The sequence below is a fragment of the Dromiciops gliroides genome, chromosome 1, assembly GCF_019393635.1.
Source record: "Dromiciops gliroides isolate mDroGli1 chromosome 1, mDroGli1.pri, whole genome shotgun sequence".
NCBI classification, from domain to species: Eukaryota; Metazoa; Chordata; class Mammalia; order Microbiotheria; family Microbiotheriidae; genus Dromiciops; species Dromiciops gliroides.
The window spans coordinates 504229424-504254520 of NC_057861.1; the positions used below are offsets into that span (position 1 = coordinate 504229424).

At 39.8% G+C, this 25097-nt stretch overlaps 1 protein-coding gene across 3 annotated transcripts in view; it reads right to left on the reverse strand.

The window, feature by feature from the left end:
- TOM1L2 (target of myb1 like 2 membrane trafficking protein) overlaps positions 1-25097 on the reverse strand; it is a 166665-nt gene that overhangs the window by 114586 nt on the left and 26982 nt on the right. For all 3 annotated transcript variants that reach the window (XM_043975340.1, XM_043975339.1, XM_043975341.1), the window contains exon 2: positions 2121-2205. In XM_043975340.1, coding sequence (XP_043831275.1) covers positions 2121-2205 — 85 coding nt within the window. The remainder of the gene's footprint in view (positions 1-2120; positions 2206-25097) is intronic.

A 25097-nucleotide genomic window follows, 5' to 3' on the forward strand; every position in this document is an offset into this window, starting at 1 on the left:
TCTCTTTTGCTGGATCCTTATTTAGAGCACACCTCCTAACCATAGGTGTCCATAGGGCTTGGTCCTGGGCCTTCTCTTCTCCTTCTATACTATTTCACTTGGTGACCATATCAACTTCTATGGATTTAATGACTATCTTTCTGTTGATGTTTTTCAAATCCACCTATGCTGCCCCAACCTCTCTGCTGACCTCCAATCTCACATCTCCAAATGCTTTTCAGATAACTTGAATTGTGTGTCCAGTAGACAACTTAATCTCAAAATGTCCAAAATATCCTATTACCTTTCCCCTTTTCTGCTAAAGAGGTGACACCATCCTCCTAGTCCTTCAGGCTTCCAGGAGTCATCCTTCATTCTTCATTATCTCTCACTGCCCCCCACATCCAATCTGGTGCCAAGGCCTGTAGATTTCACCTTTTTGCAAGATCTCTCAAATACAACCTCCTCTTTCCTCTGACAGTGCCACCACCCTAGTGCAGGTCCTCCTCACTTCATGCTTGGACTAAGGCCACTTTATCTGCATTTATGGTTACAAAACAGGTTTGGGGGCAGCTAGGTGGCGCAGTGGATAGAGCACCGGCCCTGGAGTCAGGAGGACCTGAGTTCAAAACTGGCCTCAGACACTTAACACTTACTAGCTTTGTGACCCTGGGCAAGTCACTTAACCCCAATTGCCTCACCAAAAGAAAAAAAACAAAAAACAAAAACAAAAAAAAACCAAAACAGGTTTGGTCTTACACTCAGCAAATTGGCAATGCTGACAAAAGATAAGAATAGTCAGTGTTGGGTTGTACAAAGATAGATGCACTAATGCATTGTTGGTGGAGCTAGGAATAGGCCTAAACATTCTGGAAAGCAATTTGAAAGTGAGCAAAGAGTGATTGAAATAACTAGATCCTTTTGACTTAGAAATCCCTTGTTAGTCATATACCACAAGGTCATTGTCTAAAAGAAAAGTCTTATAGACACCCAAATATTTATAGCAACACATTTTATAGTAGTGAAGAATTAGAACCAAAATATATACCCATTGTTTGGGGAATGTCTAAACAAATTGTGGCACAGAGATGCAATGGGATGTATTGCACTGGAAAGAAATGATAAAATATGAATTAGAGTGAAACATGGGAAGACATAGACATGGAGGCAAGACCCTCCACTAGCAAAAAGATGATGATGCTGAAGGCTCAGATGATGGTTAGCATTTTAGCAGAACTTTTTTTTTTAATTTTTAAAACTATCTTTTGGGGGGGGTGGCAATGAGGGTTAAGTGACTTGTCCAGGGTCACACAGCTAATAAGTGTCAAGTGTCTGAGGCCAGATTTGAACTCAGGTCCTCCTGAATCCACAGCCGGCGCTTTATCCACCGCACCACCTAGATGCGACAGTACTTTTGTTTTTTTAATCATTCTATCTTTTATTTTATTTTTTCATAAAAGTATTTTATTATTTCTAGTTACATATAGAGACAGTTTCCAACATTTGTTTTTATAAGATTTATAGTTTCAAATTTTTCTTCCTCCCTCCCCTCCCCTTAATCCCTCCCCAAGACAGCAAGCAATCTGATATAGGTTATATATGTACAATCACATCAAACATATTTCTGCATTAGTCATGCTGTGAAAGAAGAATCAGAGCAAAAAGGAAAAACCTCAAGTACTTTTTAATTAAGGTAAATCCAATGGCATTTTTAGATATAATACTATTGTACAATTAATAGACTACAGTATAGTGTAAACATAACTTTTATATACACTGGGAAACAAAAATACGAGTGTGATATACTTTATTGTGATATTCGCTTCACTGTGCAATAGCTCTGAGGTATGCCTGTATGCCACAATCAAAACCCCTTCACCAATCAAGCAATAAACATTGATTAAGGTCTTCCTATGTACTAGCCACTGTGCTAAGTGTTGGGGATACGAAGAAAAGGCAGAAACAGTTCCTGCCCTCAAGGAGCTTACAACCTCATGAGGAAAAGCATAAATGCATAAAATCAGTACCCGCAAAATAAATATAGAGCAGAAAAAAAGAACTTAAGATATTTCCAGCATGGCACATGCTACATGTTGGGAGACACTTTAATAGATGCTTTGATTATGAATAATTGTACATACCCCTCTTCCGTCTCATTAATGATATCACAGATCTCCATATTCAATGTCCAGTCCTCACTCTGTAGGGATCCATCTGTAGCTTTTTCTGTAAAAGGAGAGAGAAAAAACTTTTTAGATTTCCCCTGGAATAAGGCAGCACTGGAAAGAAAAGTGAGGAATTATAACAAGTGTAGTAACTTATATAGTACATTAATTTCTCAAATATTTTCTCATGTTTTCAAAGTAATAGCTAAAGTGAACTTCACACTCTAATGTAGGTTATCACAGCTAGGCAGGCATTATTACTGCTCTACAGATGAGGGACTTAAGCTCTGAGACATTAAGTAACTTACTTAAAGTCACTCAGTAAGTGACATAAAGTCCTAGTAAGTTACAGAGCCAGGACTAAACTTCAGGTCTTCTGACTCCTTGCCAATGCCCATTATGCCATTATACCATACAACCCCAGACTTAATGGTCTACCTTTTTTTCATTTGGCTTCGTTCCAAATAACTTCTGGTAATTAATAAAAATCCAATTCATGTCAAGCATGGTATAAAACAGGGAAACAAATGCTTGCCAAGGGTAATTGCCACCATTTTGGAGGCTGACACAAAGACTAAATCAACAAGGGATTTGCTACAGAAGGTGAGATCCTCCAAGATGCTTCTTGTTCCTTTATGACATTGTCACCATACTAACAGCATGAAGCCCCAAATACTGCTGAGCTTCCTAATTCAAAATCAACAGAAAGATTCTGGCCTGATTGCAAACACAGGAAAAACCAAGTGACTGAAAAATTTCTATTGTCCATGCTAAAAAATGCAGTTGGATGAACAATCCATGGGGAGAGTCCATCAGTACATCCTTTGGGACAGCCACTGGACATGAACAATGATCTAGGCTCATAGTTGAATAAGGAGAGGAGGAAGCTAAATTACCTTGAAATGAACAACACTTTTAATGACCCCAACCTTCTTCCTGTAATAAAATTCTAACTTAACAACAACATTCTTCTAGGCATGCTGTTTGGCTACAAGTCACGGATTGCCACATTCTCAAAAGAATTAAAGTTTAAAAAAAAAAAAAGAGCAATATAGAAGGGCCTGGTAAGCAGACTGCAACACATTACCAAGGAAGAATTGCACAGAAGCAGCAGCAGCATTGTGGACAATATGGATGCCATATATGTGTGTGTGTATATGTGTGAGATATGTACTATATGGATAGATAGATATAGATATAGATATATACAGGGAAAATGATGGATCAGCCATACAGCAAGAACAAAGGATTGAAAAATAGCCACGAGCACTTTGAATGAACCCCTGTGAAGGATTTATTGGAGGAAACCAGGGGCAAAAATCAGACAGGAAAGGAAGGTATGACTACAAACATGGCCTTTCACTTGACCTTCCTTCATCTCAAATGATGGTTCTCTCTTTTCCTCCCTTTCAGTCAAACTCCAAGAACAAGCTGTCAGTGCTCTTGCCTCTACTTTCTCTCTTCTCATCGACTTCTCAATAGCCTCTTAAAAGTGATCCATTATCTCTCTCTCTCTCTTTTTTTTTTTTTGCAGGGCAATGGGGGTTAAGTAACTTGCCCAGGGTCACACAGCTAGTGTCAAGTGTCTGAGGCCGGATTTGAACTCAGGTACTCCTGAATCCAGGGCCAGTGCTTTATCCACTGTGCCACCTAGCTGCCCGCCCCATTATCTCTTAATTGCAAATTAAGGTCTTTTCTCATTCATCATTCTTCCTTCTTGACCTCTGCAAGATTTGACAGAGCAAACTAGCCTTTCCTTCTGGGTCTTCTCTTCTTTCTGGATTTTTGTGACATTGTTACCTTTCTAGTTGCTTCTGTCAAGCCTCCTCTGCTGGATTATCACCACATCTAACCCACTAGCTTTGGATGTACCCTTTCTCCTTTTACACCCTCTCTATTTCAGGTCTCATTAGTTCTCAGGGATTCAACTACTATTATTAAGCAGATGATCTATATCTCTAGTCTCTTCCTGAGCTCCTACATCACCAACTGCCTACTAGACTTTCCCAAGTATATATGCCACAGGTATCTCAAACTCAACATATTCAAAACAGAATGAATTCTCTTTCTTCCTGCAGTGTTTTCCTCTTCTTAACTTTCCAATTTCTGCCAAGAAAGCCTCTATCTTTTAGTCCAGGTTCATAACCTCTTAGTCATTCTTTTTTTTTTTTTTGGTGAGGCAATTGGGGTTAAGTGACTTGCCCAGGATCACACAGCTAGTAAGTGTTAAGTGTCTGAGGCCGGATTTGAACTCGGGTCCTCCTGATTCCAGGGCCGGTTGCTCTGTCCACTGTGCCACCTAGCTGCCCCAGAATGTATGGGTTTTTGTTTGTTTTTTGCAGGGCAATGGGGGTTAAATGACTTGCCCAGGGTCACACAGCTAGTAAGTGTCAAGTGTCTGAGGCCGGATTTGAACTCAGGTACTCCTGAATCCAGGGCTGGTGCTTTATCCACTACACCACCTAGCCGGCCCCTCTCTTAGTCATTCTTGACTTTCTACTCTTCCCCACTGCCCATATGCAGTCAGTTGCAGTGTTGTCAGATTCTGCTTCTAGAACATCTCCCCATCCATCCATCCATCCATCCATCCATCCATCCATCCATCCATCCATCCATCCATCCATCCATCCATCCATCCCCTCTCCCTTCGTATGGTCATCACTCTAGTTGAGGCTCTCACTACTCCTCATTGGGGTTAGTGCAATGGACTCCTCATTGGTTACTTTGTATCCAGTCTCTAATCTGTCTTCCACAATGTTGCCTAAGTGATATTCTTAAAGCACAGGTCTAACCATGTAACCTCCCTGTGGCTCAAGAAATTCCAAGGGTTTTCTATTCCTTCTAAGATAAAATATAAACTCTGGTATTTAAAGTCATTCACAAGCTGGCTCCAGCCTACTTTTCTAAGGTTATTAGATATTACTCCCTTTCATATACTCTAAAATCTGGCCATACCAGTTTAGTGCTACTTCTTTCTTCTTCTTCTTCTTCTTTTTTGAGGCAATTGGGGTTAAGTGACTTGCCCAGGGTCACACAGCTAGTAAGTATCAAGTGTCTGAGGCCGGATTTGAATTCAGGTCCTCCTGAATCCAGGGCTGGTGCTTTATCCACTGCGCCACCTAGCTACCCCCTAGTGCTACTTCTTATGCCTTTGCACAGGCTTCTGTCCCCCAGGTGTGGAATGCTCTCCCTCCTCAACTCTGCAAAGTCTGCAGGAATCCCTTTCTTTCTTCAAAGCTCAGTTCCTCCAGGAGCCCTGTGCCAATTCCTCAGCTGCTCGTGCTTTCCCACAGGAAATGATTCATGGTTTTTAGGTATCTCTAATGCATAGCACACGGCTTAGCATAGAATAGGAACTTAATTAAATATTTATTAATTGATTGATGGATGAGTTGCAATCTCCATCGTTGAAGGGAGTACTTCTGTCAATGAAATCACAGCTCCATAAAACTAATGAAGTATAAAAATAAAACCCACTCTCAGAGGAAAAGATTTATAACTGAGAAGGATAATCGAAAGAATATAATACAAGATTATGAACTATTACATCTTTGGGAATATGGGCGATACCAGCCAACCTTTCTAAAGACATACCAAATGCTGAAAGGGAAAGAAATAGGGAAAAGTAAGTAGCGGAGCAGGTATTTGCTATCCAAAAGTTGAGAAAAGATAATCTAATGAAGAAGAGTGTGAGGGAGAACGGGAATAATCAGCATTAGAGCTAGAAGAGGCCTTAAATCTGAAGAAGACTGCGAAGGAGGGGGGTAAGCAGTGGTCTTGCTAGACAAGCCCCTAACCCTAGCCCCGGCTCTTCAAAAGATGAGGTGAGAGGTTGGAGCACTTTGCCCAAAGTCGTGCACACAGTTCATGTCAGTCAGCGTTGGAAGATAAGCAATTCGTGCTTCCAGAAGACAGCATCCAGGCATCTGGAAATGATACTATAGAGGGAGCAGCTGAGGGAACAAGGGAGTGTTTATCCTGGAAAAGAGATTAGCAAGGAGGAATACGAAAGCTGTGTTCGAATATTTAAAGGGCTATCTATCATATGGAAGAGAAAACTGTCCTTTGCTTGTTTATAAGACAAAACTAGAAGCAAGGGGTAGAAATGACAGGGATTCAGACTTCATTTAGCTCAGTGGAAGAACTTCCAATTAATGTGAGTCTTCTCTGGAAGCATTCTGCTAGAGGCTGAGTGACTGCATGTCAGGGACATTGTAAAAAGGATTCCTTCAATAGACAGAAGCTTACATTAGATGACCTCTGAGATCTCTTCCAACACTCTAAGGTTCTCTGATTCTAGAAGCTGGGATCCAGGGCTCTTTTGACTATAACATGTTACTTCTAGATGTCTTGACTACAGGGGTTGTTTTAATTTTTTTTCATCTGTATCACTGACCCCTACCACAGTGCCTTAAACATAGTGGGTACTTAATAAATATTTGTTGAACCTAACTGAATTACAGAATTTAAATTAAATTCTATTTCTTCTTAGAAGGGGCCTGACATTCACTCACTACTAGTATCTGTAAAAAGGCTGTGGGTAGACCTTTTGACTATCTGTGCAGAGTTGCACAAAGTCATTGGCCTCACTCTCTCTTCCTGAGTCACTGAAGTCCAGTGGCAAGACAAAAGTCAAGCTGACTGGCAATGGCCCAGGATGCAGTAGATGGCCTTGGCATCTTCAGTGTCTGCCCATGCTCTAAGTGCTCCATGACATCTGTTTCTGCCGCCTTCATGGCCCACTGAAACAAAATGTTCCCATCTGCCTGTTCTGCCAGGGAAGTCTTCACATGCTTAGAGTAGACACCCTTCTAATTCACTAACAGGGCTGAGGCCCCTCAGTTACCCTCAGACTTGTTTAGCCCATCCGCTGAGATAGTTTGAGTGGAGTGTGGTCACTGCACATGCTACAGCTTCTTGGAGCCACAGGTGAGAGCTGGGTGGCAGCTGGACCCCAAAGGTAAATGAGAAGCCCTAAAAAGGGCTCAGCAAGCCCTCGTACCAGAGGTGCCATTCTTCCCTGAAAACCCCATACAGCAATAGTTATTCATTGTCCATCTCCTTAGTTTGGGAAATTCTCTTCCTTCTTTGTAAGGCTTCCAAGTTAGGAAAAAGAAGTAGTGGCAAGTGGTAAAGGGCATCTTGTTCCTTCCCCAAAATACCAAGGAGATTTAATACAGAGTCTTTGGGAGGTAAGAAAGCACATGATTGTCTATATAGCATGAGGACCACAAGGGACATTATCTTGGGAGGGTTAACAGAGGAAATATTAAATCAATGAAACCTCATTTCAAAGTTCAGTTATCAGCAGAATCCATTGACCTTCTATTTATCCTTTCTTTTCCTCTAATTATACAGAGTTGGGGAGAGTGGAAGTCACAGTCACTACAAGCATCCTTGGGGCCAGTATATTCGAGTATTTTCAGGGTTTAAAAAACATGTGCTTATTAAGATTTTTTAAAAAGGCTGGTTTGTTTTTAACTCTTATGACCTTGCTACATACAAATGCTATATACACGACACTGCAGACAACTTGTTTTGCTGAAACATGAGTAAAATTAGATTGATAAAGGAGATGAGAGGTCAGTTGCTACTTTCCTATGTACTGAGAAGAATTCCAGGTTAATGAGAAGAAATGAGCAGTTGACTGCAGAATTCATGTTGCTTATCACTGGGATATTTTCTCACTCACATTCTCCCATGGCTACCCACCCCCACTACCCACTCCCATGGCTATCCACTCATCATGGTCACATACATGCCCCCCAATCACAGCAGAGTGAAACTGAGATCTACCTATTCTATCACATAATCAAAATTGAAAATAAATTCATATGCAGTGGCAGAACTGTAACGCTCCAAAGGGCCAAATGGCATTCATTGTACATCAACTAGTCTTCAATAAAGATAAAAACTAAGAGTTCTTCCCTGAAAAATTCTTTTTTTCTGTTCTCTTGGATGATGTGTCAACTAAACAATTTCAAGCAGTTCTATACTTCAGCATCAAGAGGAGCCTTCAAAGAAACAGACAAAAATCAACACAAACTAGGAACTAAAATAGTATCTGTTTAGACTCAAAAGGAACACTAAAGATCATCTCATTCAATCCTTTCACTTTGAGGATAAAGAAACTAAGCCCCAGAGAGGTTAAATGCTTTGGGATTCAGGATTGCTTGTGTGAATGGCCAGAGAGGAAATCAGCACCAGACTGGGAGAGAAGAAAAAGAGTTCAGTAGGACACTCTAGATATATTGAAAATGAAGACTCTCAGATAATACACAAAGTGCACTTGAGAGTTCTGTGTGCTACATATGTAGTTCAGTTTCCATTAGTCAAGACAAGGAAGAGTTTATTCTCACAGATCAGCCCAGTCAGTTCACATAGTGCATAGAAATATAGCTTTTTAGTTAGAAAGACTAGAATTAAGTCCTTTCTCTAATTCTTACTGCCCATGTGATCCTGGGAAAATCACTCATCACGTCTATGTAACTCTACATTACATATCGCAGAAAAGCTGTTGATATGCATTAGTAGATAGAATCCTCACCAGGAGATAATAGGGAGCTACTGGAATTTGAGTGTGACAGGGAACATGGTCAGATCTGTATTTTAAGAAAATCACTTTGTCAACTGTGTGGAAGATGGATGGGAGCAGGGAATGATTTAAGGCAAGGACACCAAAGAAAAGGCTATTAAAACAGCCCAGGATTGAGAGGATTGATGACAGCAAAGGTCAAAGGTGTGAGTAGAAAGAAGAAGACATATAATGGAGATTCTATAAAGGGAGAAAGAGCCAGACCTGACAATATCAATAAGGGGGGTAAATGTGAGCGAGGCATCAAAGGATCATGTCAAGGTTGCAAGCTTTGATGACTAAAAGGATGGTCATGCTCCTGACAGGGCACTTCATGAAAAATCCTGCATAACTCCCCCCAATCCTAACATTTTTCTAGTGTAAGATATCCTATAACCTCCCACATACTCTTCGATTCAGTGACACTGGCCTCCATGCTGTTCACCAAAGAAGAAACTCCATCTCAAGAGACTTGGTATTTTCACTGGTTGTCCTCCATGCCTGGCACCCTCTCCCTCCTCACTTCTGCCTCAGCTAAATTCCTTCATCTACAAGAAACATTTCCCAATCCCCCTTAATTCTAGTGCCTGCTCTCTGTTGATCATATGTAATTCATCTTGTATACATCTTGTTTGTACATAGCTGTTTTCATGTTGTCTCGAATGTGTGCTCCTTGAAAGTAAGAATTGGGGGTTTTTTTGCCTTTCTTTGTGTCTTCAGCACTTAGCACAGTGCCTAGCAAATAGTAGGCACTTAATAAATGTTTGGTGACTGACTAATAGGAAAAGGAAAGACGGGAAGAGGGAAGGGTTGGGGGTGGGGAGGTGGCAAGGAGAATAATGAATTCAGTTTTGGACATGTTGAGTTTGAGATGCCTACCAAACTTACAGTTCAAAACATGGAAGAGGCAATGGATGATGTAAGGTCAGAGCATAACTATGTATGAGTTTCTAAGTTATAACTGTCAGGACTTTATCCAAAAGTATAGCCAACAAACTTAAACTTAATACAGATGTGATGGAGCTACCCCTATCCATCAAGTTACCACATGGATGCTGGAATGAATCAGCTTAGATACTGGTAAAACAATTCAGAAGCAGACTATTTAGAAACAATTTCATTTTTCTACTAACTCCTCTTCATATTTATATCCCTCACTTAAATCCAATTCACTTGCAGGTCATGACATCACCTTCCTGATGTCATGGTCTTCTTCAAGAAATGAAGAAAATTATTAAAAGGAAATTAATCGGGGCAGCTAGGTGGCGCAGTGGATAAAGCACCAGCCCTGGAGTCAGGAGTACCTGAGTTCAAATCCGGCCTCAGTCACTTAACACCTACTAGCTGTGTGACCCTGGGCAAGTCACTTAACCCCAATTGCCTCACTAAAAAAAAAAAAAAAAAAGGAAATTAATCAGGGCAGCTAGGTGGCGCAGTGGATAGAGCACCAGCCCTGGATTCAGGAGGACCTGAGTTCAAATCTGGCCTCAGACACTTGACACTTACTAGCTGTGTGACCCTGAGCAAGTCACTTAACCCCCATTGCCCCGCAAAAAAATAAAAAAATAAAAAAATATGCTTGGGATAGAAAGACATAGAGATCAATAAAACAAACTTTAAAAAATAATAGAAACAGGGGCAGCTAGGTGGCACAGTGGATAGACCACCGGCCCTGGATTCAGGAGGACCTAAGTTCAAATCCGGCCTTAGACACTTAACACTTACTAGCTGTGTGACCCTGGGCAAGTCACTTAACCCCAATTGCCACACACACACAAAAATAATAGACACAAGTTGGCCAAATAGGTACTTTGGGCAACTGTCAGCAACTCAAAAACTCCAACAAAATGAATTATGAACCAGATATAGATTAACTATACCTGTATCCATACAATCACAAGACAAGAAACTGCACATAAAATAAAAAATTTCATGAAATAACATTGGGGAACTTAAATATTTAGAGCTCCCCCGAGTTTCTCCATCCCAAACCACTCAAGGTCCAGTTTTTGGGATTTCTGTCAGGTCCCCCCAAAGTGGTGACCATCTAAATTCTTCCTCATCCCACAAGAGGCAGTAGACATTGATTCTTCCCAGCCAACATCTTAAACCATGTACCATCACAGCTCAAACTAGAGACCCAATCTCAACATCAAAGGTCACAACATTAAAAAAAGTCAGAAGAGAAGCAGATCAGGTATGTTTCACAGCTATAACTAGGAGGAAAATTCTTAACCAAAGGATAGAGGCAATCATAAAAGGTGAAATAGATGACTGGGTAAATGAAATTTAAAATATCTCTGATAAAGGTATTACGTTCAAAATATATAGGAAACCAACATAACTACATAAGACCAAGAGTCAAGAGATGCCATCAAGAGATGTGAACAGTGGGGCAGCTAGGTGGCACAATGGATAGAGCACCGGCCCTGGATTCAGGAGCACCTGAATTCAAATCTGGCCTCAGACACTTAACACTCACCAGCTGTGTGACCCTGGGCAAGTCACTTAACCCCAATTGCCTCACTAAAAAAAATAATAATAATAAAATAAAAATAAAAAGAGATGTGAACAATTCTAAAAATAAGATTTTCAAATTATTAGTAAACAAATGAAATGCTGTTCTAAATAACTAATAAGAAAAAGAAAAAGAAATTCTAAGGTTTCATATAACATCCAGAAAATTGGCAACGGTAAACAAAAGTAAAGATAGTCAATACTAATGATAAAGTATACTATCCACTTCCAAAGAAGTTGAGTCAACACAGACCAAAAGCATGCTATTTTTCATTCTTTCATTTTTTCCTTTATTCAAGTTTTCTTATATAAAATGACTAATATGGTAATGTTTTACATAATTGCACATGTATAACCTATATCTAATTGCTTACCACCTCAGGGAAGGTCGTGGGGAGGGAGGGATGGAATTTGGAATTCAAAACTTTAAATAAAAATGTTTATTATTATTTTTTAAAAGTAGTCAACAGTTGGAGGTATTGCAGGAAGATAGGCACACTAATGCACTATTGGTGGAGCTGTGGATTTAGCCAACCATTCTAGAAAGCAATTTGAAGTTATGCTAAGAAAATGACTAACATGTCCATACTCTTTGACCCCAAAACCCTACTGCTAGGCATATATGCCCCAACAAGGCTAAACACAGAAGGGTTCCAGATAAACCAAAATATACAAAGTAGGATTTTTGTGGTCCCAAAGAATTGGAAACAAATAGATGCTATCAACTGAGGAATGGTTAAAGAAGTTGTGGTACATGTAATAATGTTGTGCCATAAAAAAATAGTGAATAGGGGGCAGCTAGGTGGCACAATGGATAGAGCACCGGCCCTGTTGTCAGTAGTACCTGAGTTCAAATCCAGCCTCATTTACTAACAGTGTGACCCTGGGCAAGTCACTTAACCCCAACTGCCTCACTAAAAAAAATAATAAAATAAAATAGTGAATAGGTAGGATTCAGAAAAACATAAGCAGATTTGATGCAGAACAAAGAATATAATGAAAATGAACTTTGTGTAATAATAATGACCAAGTCTGAGCTTGGAAAAAAGTTGAAAAAATGCACTTCTTTCTCTTCCTTCTTTGCAGAATGAGGAAACTATAGGTGTGGAATGCTGCATTTACTATCAGACACAACTGATGAGTTGCTTTGTTTTTTTGAACCCCCCCCCCACCTTTTTTGTGCAGGCCAATGAGGGTTAAGGGACTCACCCAGGGTCACACAGCTAGTCAGTGTCAAGTGTCTAAGGCCGGATTTGAACTCAGGTCCTTCTTAATCCACGGCCAGTGCTTTATTCACTGCACCACCTAGCTGCCCCTCTCCCCTCTTTTTTTTACCCTTTGTTACAAGAGATGACTTGTTAGATAGGTGAAGAGGGATATATTCAGAAACGAAGGTGATATAAAAACAAAAGATATTAGTACAAGATAACAGGAGCTGGCATTTACAGAATAATAGCTCCAAAGCTAGAAGGGGCCTCACCATCTAGTTCAACCTCAACGGAAACAAGCCAAGGTAAGTTAAATGACTTGCCCACATAGGGCAGGCTAGATGGAACAGTGGATAGAACACCTAGCTTAGAGTCAGGAAAACATCTCCCTAAGTTCCAATCTGGCCTCAGATACTCACTAGCTGCATGACCCTGCTCGCGTCGGGAAAAGGCAAACCACACCAGTATCTCTGGTAAAATAATCCCAAACGGGGTCACGAAAAGCTGAACATGACTGAGAAATGACTGAGCAACAACAAGGTCACACAGCACTTTAGGATTTGCAAAGTTTGGTCCCTTGAACCTGGGTGTTTAACAATGCTTGCAGTTAGGCAACTTGAGGTTTGCAAACCTTTGTGAGTTTCCTAGGCAACAGAACAACCAACTGAGATGACAGAACTCCTAGCTCCCTGCCTGGATGCTCAGGGAATGGACACAGAGAAGCTGGGCTCCAGTCCTGATCAGAACAAGGACATGTGAACCATCTTTCCCAGACCTCTTCTAGATGTGGATGAGAAATGTAAACCAGAAGAAGAATAAGAAAGAAGATGGTTTTACTTCTGCATTCTGGCAGAAGCTAGGACCTCTCTGGTGTCCTGAAGGGCAAGGGAAGCCAGTCAGTTCTACATCTCTCCTCACTTTTACCATACCTCTTATAGTATTTTTCCTGCTTAAAGAATGTAGCAGATTAAAACTACATGTTTGCCCCAATTCTAGATGGTAGTCCCCCAAACATGACTAAAGTAATTTATAAAAACTAAGATGAGGGGCAGCTAGGTGGCGCAGTGGATAAAGCACCGGCCCTGGATTCAGGAGTACCTGAGTTCAAATCCAGCCTCAGACACTTGACACTTACTAGCTGTGTGACCCTGGGCAAGTCACTTAACCCCCATTGCCCTGCAAAAAAAAAAATTGTTTGTTTGGTTGTGGTTTTTTTGGTAAAGCAATTGGGATTAAGTGACTTGCCCAGGGTCACACAGCTAGTAAGTGTCAAGTGTCTGAGGCTGGATTTGAACTCAGGTACTCCTGAATCCAGGGCCCGTGCTTTATCCACTGCGCCACCTAGCTGCCCCCAAACAAACAAATTTTTTTTTAAAAAGATGAAATCATACCAGAAAGAGAATCTCAAAGAGAATCATAATATTTTAGAGGTGGTAGAGGAGCTTTAAAATCCATTTACCAATAACTTAAGGGTAACAGCACAAAGGTTACTGGAGACCTAGATTTTCTTAAGATTTAGAATCAGAGGGACATTTAGAGACCTAGTCCACCCTCTTATTGAGGAAACTGAGTTCCAGAGAGAAATAAACACTCCCCCCACCCCCCAGGTAATGACTAGCAAAGTAAGCATTCCAAGGAAGGTTTGCTGAGTCCAAATCCAGTGTTTTTCTCACCAAACCATGATAGTTCTAGCTTTGCTACTGACTTGCTGCAAGACAAACTGGGCGTGTGACTCCCGGGCAAGTCACTTAACCCCCACTGCCCCACCAAAAAAAAAGACAAACCGGGCAAGTTATTTATCCTGTCTAGGCCTCTTCAGTATAGCGTATGGGTAGAAGAAAGGATTTGTACTTTGAGGACAGGCTCAAATCCTAGCTCTGCCACTTAGTATCTGTGTGCCCTACCTCTGAGATACCTTCCAGCTTTAAATCTATGATCTGATGAGTTCTCAAGTCCCTTTCAACTCAGAAATTGCTTTTTATTCTAATCACTAAATTTCCAGTCAGCCTGTGCCCCAAGAGACTGCAGACCTTGACTCAGTGGCTCAAGAAGTTTCCCTCTATACCCACATCTTTGTTGGAAATGTTTCTGAACATGTAGGAGCTCCTGGGAAATGTCAACTCCTGGAAGCTGCCCCACAGATTTTAGTACTGCTCTCAACCAAGGCTTTATATAAGTAAAAAGTAGCTTCTCACAAAAAAAGATTGGGACACCTATCTGGTCCAACTTCCTCATTTTACAAATGAGGACGTTCCACAGTAACAAATATGCAAAAGGGTTCCGTTGAATGGGATCAAGTCATATTAATAAGTGGATCAACTTTTTCGTCTCCTTTTTAATCTTTCTTCAGATGCCGAGTAACTGGCAGGATTGCCAAACACTTCCCATGAATTGAGAGCTCTGCTCTAAAGGGCAGCTCTGTGTGAGACAATTCCACACCCAAGCCTAATTAGGGCACCACATCCTCCTGATGCCCAGACAAAGGAGTACTTCAGGACTGTTGAACAACAGAGAAAATAGGAGCTTGTTAGCCATATAATCCTAGGGCTGCTGATCCAGCTTCTCTTCTAACAGGAATTCCCTTGAGGGGGACCCACAATTTTAAATGCATTTTGGGGGACTGTTCTAGAAATTCACTATGTTTAATGGAATATTTTATATGTGTATGCATGTGTGAGAGAGAGATCAATAGCATAAGAGAGAGGAGGGTGATTTTAGGGATGTACTGCAGATTCACAAGTAAGGTTAGCTTTTAGTAGGAACTAATTATAAAATTAACTGAAGGTACAAACTGTACTCCCAGGTGGTTACACTAAGAACTGAAGCTGAAACTAGGCTGACTAGAGCATAGTAAGTCTACACGAGAATAAAAGGCCACTTGGGTACTTTGTGCTGGTATATATTACCACATTTAAAAAGAGTGAATACACTTAATGACCATTTGAAAACTTAGGATGTGAGCATATGCACTACTGAACACCTGCAATATTTCCCTTCTTCACAAAGAGGCTACTTTCTTGCCAATTTCCCTCTTCCCCAAAGCTCCTTTTAGGGCTCTCTATTCACCTTGCTTACTTGTTGATTACATGCCACCACTATTCAGTGACGCCATATTGCCCTACTCTTTCTGAGAGCATTCCATTATTACTTGCAGGGGAGATAAAATAAGTTGGCAAGTTCCCTTTGGTATTTTAGTGTTAAAAACAAGTTTTCCTATGGCTACACTGGATTAAATAGTAAGAGACCGGGGCAGGTAGGTGGTGCAGTGGATAGAGCACCGGCCCTGGAGTCAGGAATACCTGGGTTCAAATCCGGCCTCAGACACTTAACACTTACTAGCTGTGTGACCCTGGGCAAAGTCACTTAACCCCAATTGCCTCATGAAAAATAAATAAATAAATATATATATATATATAAATAAATAGTAAGAGGCCACAGGAAATTTTAATACCAATGTCCCTCAGGAGAGCTGAGGGTATGACTACTTCTACTTTGCCTTTCTAGATTCAAAAAGGATCATCTCTCAACAAAGTCCCAAAGCAGACATAACAAAAGAAGCACAACCACTAGGTTGTACAGGATGAGATAGGGAGCCTCATTCCCTAAGTGCTAGTGGTGCTAGTACTAAGAACACTATAGATCTGTCACCCCCAAAATGACATCATGGGAGAAAAATCACCAGCATTTAGGGAAGGCCAAAAGGAAAAAAATAGTTCTCAGCTTCACAGTATTGTTCTTAAACTCTGGATAATCAATTTTTTTAAAGTTCCCCACAACTCATGTTCATTAAAACTGATGCACTTTGACCAACAACTGTAGCTATCTGTGCCCCAGAACAGGGTGCAAAGAAAGTTCTCCTTGTCAGTTATAATATTAAAAGCACTTAAGGGGAGAAGTCAAAAGCAGGCCACTGGAGTGAGACTAGAATATTTAGCAGCTGCTCATTACTTAAGGATTTAACTGATTGGAGTTTTAGAAGTAAAAGTAGCACCTCTGCACTGGGAAAGGCTTGGATGTAACATTGGGAAGCTCTAGATCTTACCCAGAGTTCTGATTTCTGGACCTGAGCATTCATTCTTGAATTACAAACAGAAAATCTAGAAGGCTGGCCTAAACGCAAGAAACATTTTTGGAAGGTAGGCAAAAAAATTTTTATACTTAGAAAAGATCCTAATATAAATGCCACTCAATTGGAAAAGTGCATTTATAATGACCAAACCATCTAGTCATCTGTGGATTATCCATAGCACTCCATCTCTTCCCTTCCAATCGACTTTCAGACTTCTGATTGTTGGGCAAAACCAGAAATGAGTCAGGGCCTTGAAGAGACAGGGATATATGAAGATGCATGTGTAAAATTATGCCAGATTTGCATTCTGAATCATCTGTAACACTATCCCCTTCTAGCAGTACAGATATTCAAGAACTGGCAATGTACTGGAAATCTTATCAAAAGTAAGAACAGACAATAGAGATGACATTGAAAAGATCTCTGTAGTTGCATTTAAATGTAAAGGGACCAACACAGATGTGTTGATAAATAAATAAATAAGTTAATGATAAATAAATAAATGAAAAAGTCATTTGCTAAGTCCTTAGAGATGTTCCAAGCACTATACTAAATGCTGGGGATACAAATACAAAAGCCAGATTGTCCCAGGACCTTACATTCGAATAGGGGAGACAATACACATATGGGGTGTGGTAGTCAGGAAAGGAGGTTTTGGTTTGAGAAGTCATAGGGATGGTGAATGAAGTTATAGGACAGCTGTCTGACCCACACTTTCCAGAAGCAATGATAATAGTGATTTAAATCTTGTTACCAAAGCAAGAGGTGGAAAGCTGGAGAGGAGGGTGAGGGGTGCAAAGGGATCAGTGCAAGATAGATATTGTAGGCTCTTGCCAACCAGAACAACATGACCTACTGGGAGAGTTCCAGTAGCAGCATCAATATACCTTAGAAGATGATTTCTGCTATACTGGAATAATATTCAGAGCTGAATTGGACTGGTAAACACAGATACTGACACCAATGGACCTGTGCAATGCATAACTTATTAACAATGTGACTTTAAAGGGAGTCTATTTTAAATAGGTCACCTTGAAAAATACCCTTCAAAGGCTGCCAAGTGAAACATGCAAATAAGATGGAATACATTGAGGGAACAGGAACCTTCCTATTCCCCCTAAGTTAACTTGGAGAATCAAAGAAAATCTGTAACTAGCAAACATTTAAAAATATTGCAACATGACTTTTTATCCTTAAACTCTGTGGCTATAAAGTGGAGACAGAGACTTATGATGTTCTAATGTACGGCAAGACAGAGTCAAAATAATCGTTTGAAAAATAGTACCATCAAGCTTTCCTACAATGAAGAATATGGAAAACTGTTCAGGAACACTGATTAAGTATAAGTGAGTAGGCCAGTAAAAAAAAAATGCCATCCAGAGTGGCTACACCTGTTGTCCTCAGGGCACAGGCCTATGAGACAGGATTCCCAGTTCTGAGGCCCCTGCCTCCCACTCACTATATAAATACCACGGGCAGTTGTTTTCAAATATGTCAGTTGTTGAAATTGGCTAGCATGTTTATGCGTGACATTTTCAACTATAGGCTGACTCTAAGACCTTGTCAAAAACAGACTGGTGCCAACAATTGTTGGCCCTATTGAGGAGAATCACAAGAGAAACTCTCAAACTCTAAGTTGTGATGGTAAAAAACTAAACGTCAGAGAAAAACAATACTTGGACCACTAATTTATTTTAAAAACAAGTTTTATTGAGGTTTCTGTTTTTACATCACCATGTGTACCTTCCCCTTGCCTTCCCAGAGGGTCATATGAAAACCAGTATCTTTTGGGAGTGGAGAGATTCTTCCTTATTCAAAACCTCTAACCAAACCCTGGAGCTTGGGATAAAGGGAAAGCAAAGCAAGATCGATTTCCTATTGTGGAAACATACCTTCCCTTTTTTTAGTTCAACATTAAAATATTAAGAAATAATATTTTCTTAGAAATAAATATTTATAGGGGGCAGCTAGGTGGTACAGTGGATAGAGAGCTGGCCCTGGATTCAGGAGGACCTCAGTTCAAATCTGGCCTCAGACACTTGATATTTACTAGCTGGGTGACCTCTGGGCAAGTCACTTAATCCTCACTGACCCACAAAAAAAAAAAAGAAAAGAAAAGAAAAAGAAATATGTATTAGAAATAACTTTTCTCCATCCTAAAAGCCTTCCCAGATTTTTCCAGCACTTTAGGAAGATGTGTTAAAGGTCTGGAAGAGGGACTAAGGGTAAAAACAAATATAACTCAAGATCCTCTAAAGCCACTAGCCTTTGACTCACCCACAGGAAGTGTCCCCTTCTGTCATTTAGAAAGGATTAAGTTATTGATCACAGGAAGGAGGTCACCCTGAATATGGCAGACAAATCCTTGAGGGGAATGGTCAAGAAAGGAACGGAGCAGTGACTATTATTCTAGAATTTAATCCAAACTTGTATTTAAACATATTATAATCTTTTCTTTGTTCAATATTCCTATTCAAATTGTCTTGAGGGAGAGAGAAAGGTCTAAGGCATGAAGACCCCATGCCAGTTTGGACATGTTTCTAAGTGAGAAACATCTGAATATAGCATAAAGTTAAATGAATAAAAATTGTTTCTGACAGATCTGTGCCCCAAGCTCAGATATTCATTCATTTTGACAGCTTTGTGATCTAGCTCCACCCCCCCATTCTAACTAACACAGAATCTCATTTTGTTTTAAAGACTTGTACTAGGCTTGTTATTAGCATTCCTCATTTAAAAATCTAAATATAATCCTCAAGTAAGGAAATAAGCCTCCCACTTTCCTCTGTCCACCTGAAAAGTATGTACTGAATGGCTACTCTCCATCCTGTGAGTGCTATGGTGAAGTATAAAATAAGAGGTCCACAAACACTGACAGTATTCAACTAAACCCTGGTGAGCAACTATCAAACGGCCTCTACTATGGGGGCTTTCTGAAGGACTTTCCAGGCCCCCAGCATGGTAAGATGTTCTACCTCCCTATCTCCCAATTTCTCCCAATGCTAAATTACAGGACCACTTTTTTTTCATCCTTTGTGCTTGGTGTTCTTCACAAGTGAGAACAATTACAAGCAGGAACTGATCTGATACTGTTATTGAATAAGAAAAATACAGAGGGTCACACATTAGACTCTTACTAAACTTAATTCCTTTGCTTTTGTGTTTTAACTATTGTGTGTGTGTGTGTGTGTGTGTGTGTGTGTGTGTGTGTGATCCAAACACAGATCTTCCTGACTCAAGACAAGTTCTCTCTCCATGACGCTGAGCTGCTGCCCATTATTTCTAAATTGCTTACTAAAAAAGCAACTGTTTTGATTTTTTCTTTTATAACAGTTATCCCAGGGTAGCACAGCTGAAAATAAGTGACTTTCTTATGGAAACTAATATTACACAGATATCTGAAGGAGATGCCTTCTACAGAGTTGTACAGTGTAGAACAGAAGATCTACTACCTACTAAAAACAAGTTTTCTGAATATCAAAATAGAAACTATAAGGTCTAATTACTATAATACCACTGAAATGGCAGTTTCTTAATAGAGTTCAAATCTTTCAAACACTATATTCAAGATGGTATTTTTACTATAGTTTTCATTAAACACCCAAACAGAAGGGATTTCCCCCCGATGTTGTTTGTAAACTGACCAATAAGAGATCTTTCCAAAATATTAACAGAAACAGAAACAGAAACCTCAGTGGAATCAACTGTGAGATACTAACACTGTTCTCTCTTTCAAAAAGTCACTTAGCTATCTGCCTCTAAATTATGCTGCCAATGTGCTTTTAGAATACATTTTTTTTTCCAGAAAAGATGGAGAATGAGCATTACAAACTTTGCTATACTATCCTAACAAGAAGAGAGAGCCTACATTTGGATTCTGCTGAGTTTTAGATACAAAAGCACTGGTATTTTGAAAATTTTTTTAATAGACAGGAATGTGCATCAAACTTGGAGTTAGTGGGGACATAGGTCCCCAACAGTCAAAGGCCCTGGGAAACTGTAACCTTTTGCCAGTGAAGAGTATGGTCTAACAGTCCTTCAAGTCACTAAGCATTTTATCGAAAAACTGTAAGGTTAAAAAAGTAATATTGCCTATAGGATAAAAAACAAATCCTTGGGCCTTGTATTCAAAGCCATCCATAATATGCCCCTACCCTACTTTATTAGCCTTTTCCCTCTTCTTCTCCTTTCTCTTTGCTCTAGCCCAAACCCCTTTCTCTACCTAATTCCTATCCATTCTTCAAGGCCTAGATCAAATGCAACTTCATAAAGCTTTCTGATTCCCTTTGGCTTAATGTGATATCTCCTTCTTTGTATTCCCATAGTACTTTGTACCTCTGTTAAAAACTTATTTAAGTTAAGAACATTCTACTTTACATTATAGTTATCTATCATTAAGTCTTATCTTTCTTACTAGATTCTCTTTCCATGAAAGCAAGGACTTTATTCAGCCTCATCTTGGTATATATCTATCTCTATCTTCTTCTTTTTTTTTTTTTTAAGTGAGGCAATTGGGGTTAAGTGACTTGCCCAGGGTCACACAGCCAGTAAGTGTTAAGTGTCTGAGGCCGGATTTGAACTCAGGTACTCCTGACTCCAGGGCCAGCGCTCCATCCACTGCGCCACCTAGCTGCCCCTATCTCTATCTTCTTGATGCTGTTTGTCCTTAAGAGAAGAGGACCATGACATCGGGAGGTGATGTCATGCTTTGCAGTGAATTGGATTTAAGTGAGGGAAGACTGTGCAAGGTCAACAACCTCACTCTCTCCTTCAGAGCCATCTGGGTACAGTGGCAAGATATATATCAGGATGACTGGAGATGGCCCTGGATATTATAAGGCAATTGGGGTTAAGTGACTTGCCAAGGGTCACAAAACTAGTAAGTTTCTGAGATGAGATTTAAAGTCAAGTCCTCCCAACTTTAGAGACAATACTTTATCACCATGCTACCTACCTTCCCTTATCTCTATCTAGAGAGAGCATGAATGTAAAAGATACCATTTGCCCCTGATATCACAACTACAATTAAAGTAGTAGCAGTCAAATGGACAAAATGAGGAAAACTATATACAGAATGACTTAATGTTGTGTAATCATAAAGAAAAATCTTGGCCCTGGAGAAGAGATGAAGAAATGCACCTTTTGTTAGCAAGGCTAGGGACTATGGGTGTGGAATGTTATGTATGTTGTCAGACAAGTCAATATGTCAGTTTTCCCTAAATGTCTTTTTTTTCTTTGTTATGAGGGAAGCCTAAACAACCAGGAAGAGGTAGAAGGATAAATTCAGAAATGACCATGATATACAAACAGAAGGCAGCAATAAAACTTTTTAAAAAGTACAAGTGGCATAGCATATCTATAACCAGAATCCAAGTTTCCTGACTAATAGTCCAAGTTTATACTTTGATACCACAATGAGACTTTTGCCCCCTTTTAAAGATCTCAAGTCTGTTTAGTGCAAAGTTGATGAAGACAAAGATTGATTTTTCTAATTAGGAGAATAATCCTTATCACATAGTTCTATACCATCATGCAAATCAGATTATTATGAGATATGAGTGTTTCATTATTTTGGATGCACAGCAGTAAATGGTCAATGTCTCTGTACAGTACACTTAATATCTACCAGTACTTGATGGTTAAATCATTATGTGAATAGAACGTGAATGCTATAAATTTTTTTTGAGTGCTATAAATTTTAAGAAGTCATTTAAGGGGTAGCTAGGTGGCACAGTGGATAAAGCACTGGCCCTGGATTCAGGAGGACCTGAGTTCAAATCCGACCTCAGACACTTGACACTTACTAGCTGTGTGACCCTGGGCAAGTCACTTAACCCTCATTGCCCTGCCCCCCCCCAAAAAAGTCATTTGAGACTCCACACTAACAAAACACTACAAAACCTGAGTAAAAAGCTAATTCTAATAATTCTGTATTGCAGAAGAGGTAACTTATAAAGTACTATGAAACCACTAAAATGCAACAACCACCACCCATAGCTAAAGCAAACCTCCAAATGGACATTTCAAAGTTGTCAGCCTGGAAAACTACACAGTTGATTCCAGAGAAGTTGCCATTTCTGATATCTTGGGAGGATCTCTTTTGTGTCAGTTTACAAAACCACAAACAAATTCACTGGGTTTTGATCTGAGCCCAGAATCTCCTAGCTGGAGCACTCACTTTGTAAGAACAGTGTTGATATCTCTGGGGCATGTTCTCTGTCTTCATATGCTACAGCTTAGCCATACCCCTCCTATCCTAGTGAATTGCTTGCTACCTGCTACTGGTGCTAAAAGCCAGGGCTATCCAGCTCAGGATCTCTCACTTATGTTCAGGGAAAGAGACAAAAAGCAAAAGAGGTGGCCAAAAAGATCACTTGGCCAGTTTATACGCTTTAGCTACTATATATGAGCAGTTGCCATTTCTCCAGGGTGGGGAAGGTAACTCAGAGGAAGGCGGGGAGAAGGGAAGGGAGAGGGGAAAGGGAAAGGAGGAAAAAGGGAAGAGAGGAGAGGAGGAGAGAAGAGAACAGAAGAGAAGGAGGAAGGGAAAGATACAGAGAAAGGAGAAAGGGCAGGGCAGAGAAGCTCTAGTTACTGATTAAATAGTATCTCTAGAGCAATGAGAGATGCCTCACAGTGAACAACCTCAGCCAGAAGCATTACCTCAAATATCATAAACAAAGAGATCCTTTGCAGTGACAGTACCCCATTTTAACAAAGCCATTATGATCTGATAATGCCAACTACTGCCAAATGTAGTAGGTCAGGCCTGACTCAGGCAAGTCTCCTAACAGATTAGAGACATTCATAGAAGGCTAATAAAAAGAGGTGTGCTTAGTCAGACACACAGAAGGACACTGAGAACAGGGAAAAGATGCTCAGTGAGGATACAGGATTCATTCCAAGTCATTTAGTTTCCATGTGTTGATGTTGGTTATATTGCTCTGCCAGTCAGAAGCCTGAGGAAGAAACCTGGCATGGCTTTATTTGGGATTCAGGAAACCAGGGAGCTATTACAATCACAGGCCAAACCCTTATTCTCCTAAGGACAATTTGAATCCTTTTAAAGGAAAAACTACCCTAGTCTGTGAAAGGCAGGACCTTAGATACTACTCTTACTCTAACAGTGGAAACACTGGGTCAAAGAGTATGCACATTTATTGGGTTTTCATTTTTTAACATTTCTCTTTATATCATTTTTAGATATTATTTTAAATTATTATGAACTTCCCAGACATCCTCAAACAAAGGCAGCTGGTGACAATGGATAGAGAGAGCACTGGACCTGAAATCAGGAAGATCTGAGTTCATATCCTGCTTCTGACAGTAACTAGCTGTGTGACCCCATGGCAAGTCATTTAACCTCTGTTTATCTCAGATTCCTCCACTATAAAATGGGGATAACAGTACCTATTTCACAGGGCTGTTATCCACTGCCCCCCAAAGGTATTTTTCAAATATATCATTATAGTTCTAACACTTTCCTGCTCATCTCTGTCTCCTTCTGAATCTCTTGCATTTTATTAGGTTTTTATCATTTATTATCATTTTATCAGTCTCTTTCTGCATTTCAAAAATGATTCAGTGACACTATTGCCTTTCTTCATATTTTTGTATCCCTACCATCCCCTCCTCCATTTACCTCTCATAAATATTTCCTGACCAAAAATAAAATAAAATCCATCCCTTGTGACCAAAAAAAAAAAAAAAGAAAAGAAAGAAAGAAAAGAAATCATATTACCTATGCCAAAAATGTATGTCTCATTTTGTACCTCTGGTCTATAACTTCTCTGCTAAGAGATGCTAAGCATGAGATTCATCATCAGTCTTCTGAACTGATCACAATGAATGCTATCTGCAAATAGGGATGCTCGCCATCAAAAGCTCTCAACTCTGACTTTGCTCTGGAACTCTTCCATTATAATAAAAAATATTTTGGCAAGCAAATATCTATCTCTGCTGTATGCTTTCACCACATATTTATTATCAAAGGGTTGTTGAATAGGGTTATTTGTGTCATATCTTCCAAGGAATTCTAAAAGATGATAATGTACGGATGGAAGGTATCTAGCTGTAAGAAAGTCTGTAAGGAGGGGTTTTATTCTACCAAATTAAATACTTTTTAATAATAATAATCAACAGAAAACACAATGGGATCTTATATTCTCTTTTTTTTCTGAGATTGTGACATAATCCTTGCTTCTTTTAAGATACAGTTCAAGCACCACCTTCAACACAAAGTCTTTCCTGCTAGTGTCTCCCTCTCAAACTACCTTGTATTTATTTATATTTATTCTGTATATACTTTTATATGTACTTGTTTCCAGCTCTGTTGTTTTCCTCAGAATGAAGACTCCTTATAAGTCAGGACTGTTTCATTAATTGTATTTATATGCCATGTACCTAGCTCAGTGCCCATCACAGTCAGCACTTAATAAATACTTGTAAATTAACTGATTGATATGGCCCACTGCTGAATACTGCTTAACAAAGCCTGCTCTCAAAAAGATTCAGTAGAGATGGGAAAATAGGTATATAGGTCAGTGTTTAGAAGGTCACCTTTTTCAGTAATGCTTAATATTTCT